General features: G+C 37.0%; 1 protein-coding gene across 1 annotated transcript; it reads left to right on the top strand.

Annotated features, from left to right (window-relative positions):
• Positions 1–563: 563 nt before the first annotated feature.
• LOC149081647 (mitochondrial nicotinamide adenine dinucleotide transporter SLC25A51) lies at positions 564–10701 on the top strand. The gene is made up of 2 exons (XM_089237060.1): positions 564–775; positions 5316–10701. Exon 2 carries the CDS (start codon positions 5364–5366, stop codon positions 6258–6260), a length of 897 nt encoding a protein of 298 aa, XP_089093186.1. The 5' UTR covers positions 564–775; positions 5316–5363; the 3' UTR covers positions 6261–10701.
• The last annotated feature ends 2168 nt before the right edge of the window (positions 10702–12869 follow it).

Raw genomic sequence — 12869 nt, 5'->3', positions numbered from 1 at the left:
TTGGCCAGCCAAAGCCCGAATCATTTCTGAAAATAGAACTTTGGTCAAAACTCTCGGCCATTTCGCGAAGTAGCCGTACTTCGGGCTTTGGCGGTAACATATATATATTTGCAACCCCCCCCCCCCAAATTTATCAGTGCTTCACAAATAAAATAAATGAATAATATTACACCCGAAGCTTCTCTCGTTAGGGAGCGATCCCTCCCGCTTCTTCAGTCTTTTCCGCATAATTTGAGCGACTCCAACCTTAAAACTTGAATGCATTTCAATGGAAACGACGACACTTATCATTTGTTTGTAAACAAACGAAGCGGCAAAAAAAAAAGCACTGCAGGAAGAAGTGAATAGTTTTGCTCTTGTTATTTTCTGGGAACAATAAAAACTCCGTATACTCCATAGATATATAGTATGATATTACGAAATACAATATTGTAATACAGTAATTATAATCATTATGATGAATATTGAATTATGTGGAAAATGTATAATTTTTCGGGTATTAAAAAAAAAACCAAAAGTGTGAATTCATGCAGAATGTTGTCCATGATGTGTCCTTACTGTTTGTCCATCGTGAACTTGAACTGCCCTTTAATGTGATGTTGGCATTAGCACGTCCCTCAGTAATTCATGTTTTAATGAACATAATGAGTGATTAATGGGAAATACTTAACGCCGCATTTCTCCGTGGAATGTTTGACATTATAATGTGATTATCCATTTATGATGGAATGAATTCAGTTGCTGAAAGTTGAAGCGTCTCCAACTTGGTTTCGAGGTTGCGTTGGCATTTTCAAGTGTTTCATTTATTTCTAACATTGGTCTTGATGCATTTTGTTATTTAATGATTTTTATTGAAACGACGCATTTGATAATATATATATCAGTGATATTATCAATTCAATGTTGTTAACGATCTCGATTTAGATCCCCCCCCCCCTAAATTCAGGGGCCTGCCCAACTGAAATTAGGCTCCGTTTAACGGACCCCTTCATGAAGTTTCAGATCTGAAAAAAACATGCCTAACTAAGATTCCATAAGTGAGGTTTCCGCCAAATTGGCGATATCCGATTGCTTCAAAGTTTTGGCCCCTTGGCGATTCAATGCATTTTTTTTTTTTTGCTCGTTAAACACACAACAGAATCGTAGAAATTTGATATGGCTGCAAAAAAAAAAAAATCCCATCATTCAAATAATGTGCAATCGCGATATAACAATACTCGGCACGCTCACAATCAATGAGTTTATATCGCAAAAGCGACAGAGCCTGGGCGGTCTCGGTTCTTAACTGAACTATAACAATACTCTATGTCAGACATCTTCAACCCGTTGCTCGCGAGCACCCTAAGGGCCTCTAGGAGCCTCCACATGAAATCGGACAATAGCACCCTTAGGGTGCTCGATGCTGTTGTCCAATTTTGTGCGGGTGAGCACTTGGTTGTTCAATTAAATATCTTGTACCAATTGCATTCAAGGATTGAAATCATTCTGATTTCATGCATTTGTATGTCAAACTTGCCATAAGGGTACTCTTCTTTTTTTATGATGGATACAGGCAATGCTCGATAATAGCAATAAAGGTTGAAGAACTGTGCTCGATGGATGAAAAAAATTGTTATAGAGAGTTATCATTATATCAAGAGCTAGCATATATTATCGGTCACCACCAAATGTATGCTGTTACCATAGCCGCAACTAGATCCTTTGTCAGTGAGGGCAAGAACAAATTTCGGCGTGCCCTTGTGATGTTGAAGGATAGGTTAAAGGGTGAAACTTGCTCCCTCCCCTTTTGGTCTGTTGCTGGAACAGTAGACGCATCTACTACTGCCCCCCCCCCTCCCATAGTTGTTGCTCTGGCTGTTGTTGGCATATATTTTGGATCTGCATTGTTAGTTACCGTCCTGAAAAAATGTGTTATATATCTCTGTGCTCAGATGGTGAAATGCTATAAGTCACTCTTCCTGAAAAATTCAGTTGTTTTCATTCCAAAGTCACGCTCGTCAAAATTTTGTCTTCCTGTTTCAGTTTATGAGGAAACAATGGAGGCAAATTGTAATTAGTCAAAAAGCCACAATATCACATTTTGGCAAAATATTTTTTACAATTTTCCATTGAAAAATTTTGAAAAGTAACTTATAACATTTTGCCATCTGAGCACAGATTTATTGGTCACAAAAAAAATTTTACTTTTTTTTATTCCTACAAAGATTTGTTCAAAATGTGTCTAACCATAGTTTTTTTTTTTCGTTCATGAACCAATGAAGCTAGGGAGGCGTGGCTTGGTGCACGTAATGTAAGCAATCCTAGTGTGAATGCTTGAATTTTTTCCTGCCTGCAGATGCTGCCAGTCGCAGACAGACTGTGTAAGAATGAGAAAGTGTGTGTGAGCACTGTTGTACTTTCATTTTTGGCAAAATGGCAGGAAAATCTTGAACAATGCTATTGCCACTCAACCATACATGCACCTTGTCTACATTCCTCTGCGTAACTTCTAACGAATCGGTACATGCTGGAAGTTTAGCAGACTAAACACAAAGTTTGTTTCTGTGTAGTGCTCGTCATGTGTGATGCTGCCATCTCTGCCATAAATGTTTTCAACTATGACTGAAGTGTGATGATTGAATAATTGTACTAATATAGACCTGTTGCTCTCTGTGGCGAGACTTTTCAACAGGGAGAGAAATATCTTACTGCATTAATCATGATGGAGTTGCCAATTCTGATGCAGAAACTCTTTGTTTTAATACTGGTTGATGATTGTGCCATGCAGTGCATACTCGTGACGAATCACACCACTGTATTTAAAGAAGACGATCATCATGAAAGGATGACATCACTCTCTGCGGCCATACAAAGGTTTTTTGTTTTTTAACAGCTGGCTATTGCGGAGATATTTTTTGGAAAGAGAAAATTCAACTGTCTTTGCTGGGAACCGAATTCACGTGATGTTGAGGGGCTACCAGAACGTTATTCACTACCCATAGATGTGCAGTCATCTTTGAAGAGGTTGAATCGCTTTTATCGATATGGTGTCCATTTCGTCATAAATTAACAAAAGAAGTTCTCTTAAATCTTGCAGATTGTTGCCACTTGGGAATCACCAATTGTCACACAAAATTTAATACAGTAGCTTTCAAGTTTTTCCTGCAATTTTGTCGGAAAACGTAACAGCGTTCAGCACTTACACTTCCTCATTCATCACAATCTCCTGGCGACTGGCAGGTTCTGTAAGCAGGTAAGAATTCAAGCACGCACACTAGGATCTCCTATAAACATGCACCAAATTGCGTCTTTCCAGTTTCATTGATTTAAGCACAGAAAATTATGGTCTGACACTTTTTGAACGAACCTCATAAAATTTGGTTAGTTGATTCACACTGTAAAGTTGTTTACTGCAGGGCCAGGTAAATCATAGTTGCCACGTCACTATGGTGACTAAAAAATGGTATCAGCGCCTAAATTTATCTTTGTGTAGTTACTAAAGTGCAGGTTGAGAGCAGCACAAAATGTTTGGAATTTGTAGCAGCACATCTGCGAACATGAAAGATGGTCGCTATGTCCTGAAAAAATCAAAAGAAGCATTATTTTGGACATTTTTTCTTCAAGTAAAAAAAATTTTGATGCCTAGTTTTTTTTAGATTTGTCCAACCCTGGTTTACTGTATATCACTTTTGCGCACTACACAAAAACTAGTTTCATGGTAACTTCATTGACACTTTTTGGAGAGTATATTGTGCAAAATACTCATTTTTAAACATCCGCAAATGAAAAAAAAAACTTGTGAGAACTTTTTTTATAAAAATATATTGAGGGCAGACCCGTAGCCAGGAATTTTGTTCAGGGGGGGAGACCAAAGTGATAAAACAGTAGATTTGACCATTTTCTCCCTTTTTTTTTTGGTGATTTTCTCATATTTTGGGGGGTGCAGACTCGCAAGTCCCCCCCCCCCCGCTATGGCCTGGATTGGGGGTGATTTCATGAATGAAATATAAAAAATATCTTTACAGCAATTTCAAAATCTGCGCAAAAAAATTTTGTTATATCAGGATTTATCGTAGTACAGTCATATCACTGAATCGAGATGAGTTTTATATTACATCATAAAAATTCCAAACAAGATGTGAAAAAGATATCTTTGTAGAGGGATTTATCATTATCAAGTATAACTTTTTGCTCTTTCCCGATGTTAACGTGGTGTAGATTATAGAAGTAGAGTCATGAAAATAATCTTAATTTTTGGTTTCAGTAAAAAATAAAAATTCCAGCAATCCTCTCTTGTTGAGAATAAAGAGGAAGAAACTGGACCTTTTTTTGTAAAACAGTCGGGAGGGCCAAAATCACAGGGATGTCCTGTACGGTTGATATGGTCATTTTATACAGGGTGATTCAGAGAAAAATTGCCAAACTCAAAGGGCAAATTCAGGCATACGATAAAAATCCAAAATCACATAGGAACATAGGTGCACGAATGCCATCCTGAGCCACTACAGGGTGTCATTACGCCACACACTTTTGGAGCACTCCTGAACTCAGCAAGCATGAAGTTGCTTGCACAGTTGTTGCAAGCACAATGCTGATGACATAAATACATTAGAGGGCACACATGCACGCACAGAACACACATTCTCCGACATGTACCGATTTGTTAGAAATTCTGTAGAGGAATGTGTGTGAGGTGCATAAACCATTAAGTAGTAGTAACAACAAGCATGCAGTCCATGTGGAATTTCAAATGAATCGGTACTTGTTGGAATACATGCATAGGTGGAGATAGGCTTGAAAGTCTGGGAGGGGCATGTGATGATGATGTCAGTTCATATATACGCATATGCGAACAGTAGATCAGTCTGCTCCACCTATGACGCCTCGAGGTAATATGTCCCCCTCCTCCCCGTATCTCAGCCCATGAATGCGTGTGTGCCCCCCTAATATATTTATGTTGTCAGAATTGTGACTTCATATTTGCTGAGTTCGGGGTTGCTTTAAAAGTGTGTAATGCAACATTTCTCTGTCATGGCTCCAGTTGGCATTTGCACACCTATGTGACTTTGGATTGTTATAATATGCTGGAATTTTATTTTCTGTTTGACGATGTTTTTACGAATCGCTCTGTTTATATAGGTTTCTGGCCCACGGACTGAAAAAGTTGTGTACCTCTGGTGTAATGGATTGGTCATTCATTTGGAACCAGCTCTGAAAAAATTCCACGTCGATGATAGATCTAACTCGGCATTTCTACCCAATCAAGGGTTTTAAAAATCTTTGGCTCATGTCAGCATGCATAATTAAAACTTCTTTTTTTCTTTTCACTGTTTTAGGTTCTTGTTGTCATGAATTGAAGGATTAGTTTCACCTGTGTCCATAAGATGGTGACCAGTCAATCCCGTTCTACACTTCTCGCAGCAGACGCGAGAATTTCATACTCCAAGCATTACAGAGAATTTGTTTGTGGTTATATTGCTGCCTTGATCAACATAGCAGCAACATTTCCTATAAATAAAATCATGTTCCGTCAAATGCTACATGGTGTAACCATGCGACATGCCGTCGGGATGCTTAGGAAAGAAGGGCTCGGGTTTTTGTATCGTGGTTGCCTGCCTCCACTCTTCCAGAAAACCATGACTGTTTCGCTGATGTTTGGTACTTATAGTAAGTACAGTGCAGTGGTCGAAGATTACATCCCTTTCTCTCCTCAACCGGTTACATTAGCCATAGCAGCTATGATGGCAGGTACTACAGAGGCCCTGCTGGTGCCATTGGAGAGAGTCCAAACTCTGCTTCAGGACAGGAAGTTCCATTCAAAGTTCAAGAACACTTTCCATGTGTTCAGAGAGTTGGGAAAGTATGGTTTCAAGGAATATTATAGGGGACTGAGTGCAATACTTATCCGAAACGGCCCAAGCAACATCATATTTTTCAGCTTGCGTGGCGAATTCAAAGACCGTTTACCAAAAACGGAATCGTGGACAGGGAATTTGATGGAAGATTTTATCAGCGGTTCATTGGTTGGCGCTTTCACGAGTACTATTTTCTACCCAGTTAATGTAGCAAAGACGAGAATGCAAGTTGTATATGGATCACCATTCCTATCCTTCTCAGAGACAATTCGTCAAACGTATTATGAACGCGGTTGTAGCGTGAGAAAAATGTTCGTTGGTGTTCATTTGAACTACACAAGGGCATTTGTCTCATGGGGAATTATCAATGCTTGTCATGAATTCCTGAAGAAAGCATTGTTCAGTGAAAATTCTGATCTGCTGTGATCGACTTTTGTTTTCATTATTTGTTGTGCTCATGTGACTTTGTTTTTTTTAATTTTGTGTCGACTATAAAGTTTTACATAGTTTACAGATGTAAAATGTGCTTAAAATTTTATGTTTAACGGGAAGGAATTCTTTCAACTCAATGTATTTCTCAAGGTGCTGTGAAACTTGTGTACAGTGATACCCCAACTTATATGTTAGTGCAGTGCAACCTTTATAACATCCTGATAACTTGACTACCCCGATAACTCTACATTCTTTATTCTCATAGTTCGCACAATACTAAATTCAGTGGGGGGGGGGGGGACCTCTCTAACTCAACACATGATGACCACATCCCGCTTTAGTTAACTATGATTTGTAACTAACACAACTCATTTTAAAAAATTGGCCTTGTATTGATCAGTTTGAAAAATTTTACGACATCAGTCGCCTGCTTCAAAAGTTTCGCCGTTTCCATTTATTGTTCATAGAGATTGCCATCAAAAATTCTCCCTCCACACTCTTTGGTAGGGTTAATTCCCGTTATTCCTCTGTTTGAAACCTGAAAACTTGACGAACGAAAGCCATAGTTAGATGTTAATGATTTCTGAAATTTTCAAGTGCGAGATGGTCAAGACAGCTAGATCAAAATGTTTTGAGGGAGAAGAGAAAAATTATTTTGGATGATTGCATTGCTAATTCACAAACAACAGCTTCCTTCAATCAAAATGTTTTTCCCCACCTAATTCAGAATTATTCTCAATACTAAAACTTTTCATAGAAAATCGCAGATCAAAACATTCCATGAATTTGTAGATGATGAGATATAGAGTTTTTCAGCAATGCACAGACACACATATACATGCATCAGCGATTTTTGAAAATTGTTAAAGGCAAAATGAAATAAAACGTCGCAGTGACATCACCTTAAGGTAACATGTTTTTCTATGCTCTTGGAGTGTCGAGTTATCAAGTTTCCACTGTAATTTGTTTCAGGACTGACGTAAGTTGAGGTAAACTTTTCCAACAGGGTAATGCTCCTTTCTCCTCAGGAGGAGACACAGAGGGTAATGATATGCAGATTTTCTTTATTCTTTCTTATCTCCATCTTTTTTCTTGATGAGGCCCTCTCGGGGGAAACGCTTCTCTTTAAGAATGTGACATTGAAAGTTTTTAAGCTGCTCTGAAAATGTGTCTAGTTGAAAAAAAACATTTTTAAGATGATAAATGACATGAATGTGTAACCTACTCTTTTCTTACTACTAGTTTCTCTGATGGTGATAATGTGAACCACTTTTCCCTCCATAAAGAAAAGGGGGTGACACGTGGCACTATTCTGTTTTCAACTCTGACATGAATTGAACATAATGCAAATAATTTTAAAACGTCCATGCAACGAACCTTAGAACTAGAAGTACTGGGGTTCAGATGTGCAGATGAGAGTGACCACAGATATGTGAAGCGTCAGGAGGTTATAAATGTTCATTGGCACGACATATCTTATATAAAACTAAGTGCATGTAATGTAATCAATTTTGTAGTGCATCATAAAACTTAACAGGATTTTTTTTCCACTTTTATTCCCACTTGATGTGTCAATTCATCGTTTTAATGTTTTATCATTTGTGGTCAGACAGTGAATACTTAACCTAAATATTTTTGTTTTTCTTCTCGTATGTTGCCATATTTTATTTTATTTTCATTGTTAAGTTTTATAGAGTTAATTTTAACCTTGCAGCTCCCAGTGCCTCGATTTTCATCAGTGTAAAGCTTTGAAAACAAGCTTATCATCCAATAAATTTTTCAAATCTCATTTATTCTCATTTTCAGTCTGCGATGAGTTTAAACATTTATCCTTCAACTTATTTTCCTTGTAGTACAAGCACCTATTGATTTATTTGTTACAAGTTTGTTTTTATTATTATTGTTTTTCCCCCCTCCCACCCTTTCTCAAGTAAGTCCAGGGGATTGTGTATTGCACCTGTACCTAGTGTCATTCCCTGCTTTATTGTGTCACGCTAAAGGGACTGTATTACCCGCTATGACAAACGTTGGGCCAGTGTAATAAATAGTTCTGCATGATCTCTTGACTATGAAGTTGAATTTCTCATTAAAATAAGTTTGTATGATACTGGAATTTTTTTAAAGTTAAAATATACATAGACCTATTGTAGAACTTGTTTATTCGAGTTTATATAAATTTGCCAGCTGGAACTGGGTCATTTGCATTTTCGATTGAGTCAAATTTACTTTATAAGCCTATGTATATGATATTGAACATTGATGATTTATTTTGTCTTCTAAAATATTGTTGTGTGATATTTCATTTTAGTTTGCCTGGAGTTGGTCTTTTCAGTTGGATAAGGATGGAAAATATATATTTTTTCCAGTGTATGTTGATCTATACAGGGTCCTAGTTGATCCCAACTAGGGGAAGGGCAGGAGGGTGTGCTGTCCGGGTGTTGGATTAGAAAAAGCATTGAGCTGACTTTTTGTTCAAAATCATGGAGAGGGAGGCGCCAAAATGTAGACTAGCCCTGGGGGCAGAGTAAATTTTCATTTCCAGTTTCGACCCTGGATCATTTATAAGATGAATTCTTTGCTAAAAGTTACACAGTGAAAACTTGTTCCTCTCACATGAGATTTCTCCATATAAAATCTCATTAAATTCATTTGATTCTAACTGAATATCAATACTCGTTTGAAAAAAGCCATCTGAGTGGTACCATGCATGAATGTATTCTATGGAGAGAAAAAAACAGCTTTAGTTCACAAGACAACATGGTACCTGTAATACAATACAAATACAACGCCACAACAGGCAAATTGCCCTGTTAAAGGTCTTCAACCAAGGTCGACGGCTGCAACTAGATACTTGGTCTGCCATAGCAAGTATATGTATTTTGGCATCCCCATTATGTTGAGTGAATTGCCAGTCAAAGGCAATCTGGTGTCCCACATCAATCCGCTACCCAGAGTAAGCTATTAGAGCACACACACACACACCGCTTCCCCTAGTTGCAGCTTCTGAAGGTCATAGCCAAGTACTTTTACTCCATCCTGATGACAATAAGCATAATCATTCATGCTACTTTACGTGTGAGCAGCTATTTTCTTACATTTTGCCAGGAATCCCTGCTTGTGAGATTCTTTTCCCTGGTTACAGCTTCGCCACAACACTAAGTCAACTTCCTGATTTGTCTGTCTTGTTTTTATGCTCCACTTTTTTTTCACCTGATGGTTCAAACAAATTATTTTTTATTGCAGTTTTCTTTTCCCTATGATCCAAATAACATGTATACCAAGTTTCAACAAGATACATCAACCAGAACAGGCTTTATTACTCACCACACACAAACTCTGGCCACATTGTTACACTACAATTTACTGCTGTTGTAGAGTTGGATTGGAAGGCGCCATCCCTTGGTGGTCTCCTCAAGCTCATTAGGAAAAATATCTTGTAATCTATATTCTTTCCCCCGCATCGAACCTGGGACCTTCACATGGTAGACGGGCATCTTACCACCACATCACTCGGGTGTCTCTACTTATGTCTGAGTAGGAAAAGTTTAATTACAACAACCCTGTGTATCTGGTATCCTACCTGTAATTTAGTTGTGTTTGCTCCTCCTTTCAAGTTGTATGTTTTTCTGTAATCTTCTGTGTCTGTTTTTGTTTTTTCTTGGCATATTGTCAGTTAAAATTCTATAATGTCCTGATAACTACCCATAAAAGCAGACTTGTTTGTTTTCGTACTGGTAAAAGTTTGCATATATGGTAAATTTAATTAGTAAAATATGTCTCAAATTATTATTTTTTTTATGTAAACACGCTATACATAACTTAATGAGAACTGTTTGAAATCATTTCGACTTGCTTTCAGGTGTAATAAGTATAATTTTTTTTTCTCCAAATACTAGTCAAAATTTGTCTCTCATAAGCAAATGTAGTTAATGTGTATTGATATGAAAAGATAAATGACTGCTAGTAATTCTATTGACAGTTGGTGAAGATAGATTGGCATAATCATATTCCTTTTAACATGTGATAAATGAAAATGAGCATGTTGGGTTATGTTTTAAGTGATGTCTTGACAGTGTAAGATTATCAGTAACCATGAAACTTTTCTAGTTTGTTCAGCAGTATATGAGTGTGTATGTGGCATATGTGATAGTCATTTTCATATGATGAGTTTAGAAAAAAGTTATGGCAGAAATAAGACCACTGTTTATAAAAGCAGATTATATAAAACAATTAAAATTTGTTTTCGTATTATCACAATAGCCATGGTCTCTGAACTTCTATTAGAAGTTCTTGTATCATTTATTTTCGTTGAGTTATTTTCGATAGTGCTGCTGAAAAAGTATTCAATTTCGGTCATAAAAAATTACGTTATTAAATGGAATGAAGCATGTTAGTGTATGTAGTTGGCGATTATAATAAAATTGTTTGTGTTGAATATGATTGTAGTCTTTGTACAACACATGCTTAATTGTTAGGAACACAAAAAAAAATATTTTTTTCATATCAAGAATTAATTTCAAATTCTATGAGGATATAAATTCTCTCTCAAAATTGCACTTCATGGTGGTATTTAGTTGAACAATCCTGTTTAACGTAAATGATGAGTATAAAAGATGTTTTTTTCTCGTCCAAACACGGCTGGACACTTCTTGTGTGAAGTTTCCTGCAGTTGAATTACACAAGAGTATAAATGAATGCTTTTCTTTATTTGCAATGCATTCGGACACTTAGCTTGTTGAAAGCAAAACTCTTGAAGCAGCTTTGTTCTTACATCATCTTCAACATGCACACAAAGTAGATACTTCGTGAAGAAAGCTAAAATGTGTATGTGTTGTATATATGTGAAAATCTTATTAAAATAGCCTAAAGTGCCAATAGGATGTTTAGAGGTGCCGCGAGTTCGTCCTTCTCAGAAAACTTTTCTGACATGGGTACAACAGAAATGGCGACATGAGCACAGAAAAAATTGCTACCGCAACCCCCCCCCCCCAATCTCGATGAGTATAAAAAACAAGCCTGCCGTTTGGAATCAGCAATAAATTATAGGTCCCAGTCTATAAAATTAGCCCTCTTGTGCAGAAAATGACAGTGGTGCGACAAAAATTATCAAATGATTATATTCAATATACTTGGAAGGTTTTAACCCCCTTATAACAATCAGGGATTAGATATCTTGTACCAATGCAAATGGAATAAATGTTCCAGCTCTGTTTTCTTTACCTCTTTTCTCATCGAAGCTTCATTGTAACCCTAAGAATGGAAATTGTTTTTCCCCTCCCTTTGTTCATCTCAGCATTTCCTTAAATAAAAATGTATTTTTTATGAGAAGTAAAGAGAACATATGCAGGGCCGGTGGCAGCCTAGGGTGGCGGAATTACAGGGGCAGCATTTTTTATGACAGATTTATTATGATGATGTTTTCACTATCGCGAATTTTTGCACATCGAAATAATTTTTAAGGGAAGGTGCAAGTGGATAAATAAGCGCAGATAAATGCAATGCTTTTCAGTATTCAAATGCTATTTAACTCCTTGTTTATCAATGGATCAATTCATCTCAACACATCTCTTCTTGCTATTCCAAAAAGTGCCACCTATCTCTAGAGAAGCAGGTTCCTGAAGAAAAATTAGGTTTCTCCTCTTTTTTGTTAAGAGGATATTTTTTCACTCTTAATCACAACATTTTTCCAGTTGACTTTCCTGTCTTTAGTCGAATCCCCCAACAGAAGTTTGGATTCCTTGGTCATCTTCCCACAAAGCCAACGCCGTACTAGAAGAATCTCTAGTGTGGTGCTGTTTGGCTCCGGAATGTTCTGGATGTCAGTTTCTGTATTCCTATATCTGCGCTCTATATCAGGGGTTTCTCACGGGAACCCTTAATGACGCTGTTCTACAGAACTCGCTCACACAGTCATTCATAATGTCACTCGCCCACTCACTCAATCACTTTGTTATTCATACAGTCAGTCACACGGTCACTCACTCCTCAACCACTGATACGACTAATATCTCTCTCTTGATCACTGATACGGTCATTCACTGAATTTATTTATTTATTTATTATATACAAACCTGTGCAAGGCCAGTAGGCTCTAACTCCACAGGTGCACTATTCAAACAATCAATAAAATTGGAAAGAGACGGCAGGGAACATCAGTACACATTCATACACACGAATATATACAAAGAGAAAAATGCATAAAAGATGACGCCAATAAAAAAACAAAACAAAAAAAAAAATCCCCGAACACAAAACAATAATAAAATAAACATGTTTACACAATAAAATTCAATATATAAATCAGAATAAAATACATGTATATATATATATATTTAAAAAAAAATAAATAAATAAAAAAATAAAAAAATGAATCTTTCACTTGATCACTCAAAATATTACTCATTCACTCGCTCACTTATGTAGTTAGTTACTTACTCACTCACTAGATCATTCACCAACTCATTCGGTTGCTCACACATTCACTCATTCGTTGAATCACTCGGTTGCTGACTAACCGGTGCCGAACTTGTGTCGGTAAATTTTAAGGTGGTGAATTTTCCGTATAAAACGAGATGAAAACTATCGTTAGACGTTTACACGTTG

The sequence above is a fragment of the Pholcus phalangioides genome, unplaced genomic scaffold (assembly GCF_987345545.1).
Source record: "Pholcus phalangioides strain wild (caught in Gottingen) unplaced genomic scaffold, Ppha-v1.0 ptg000009l_1, whole genome shotgun sequence".
NCBI classification, from domain to species: domain Eukaryota; kingdom Metazoa; phylum Arthropoda; class Arachnida; order Araneae; family Pholcidae; genus Pholcus; species Pholcus phalangioides.
Note: the sequence above shows the minus strand (reverse complement) of the source record. Positions and strands in the feature narration are given on the sequence as shown.

Excerpts from the sequence above, each read along its gene's own strand:
- LOC149081647 (XM_089237060.1), top strand. The coding sequence starts at position 5,364 with ATGGTGACCAGTCAATCCCGTTCTACACTTCTCGCAGCAGACGCGAGA.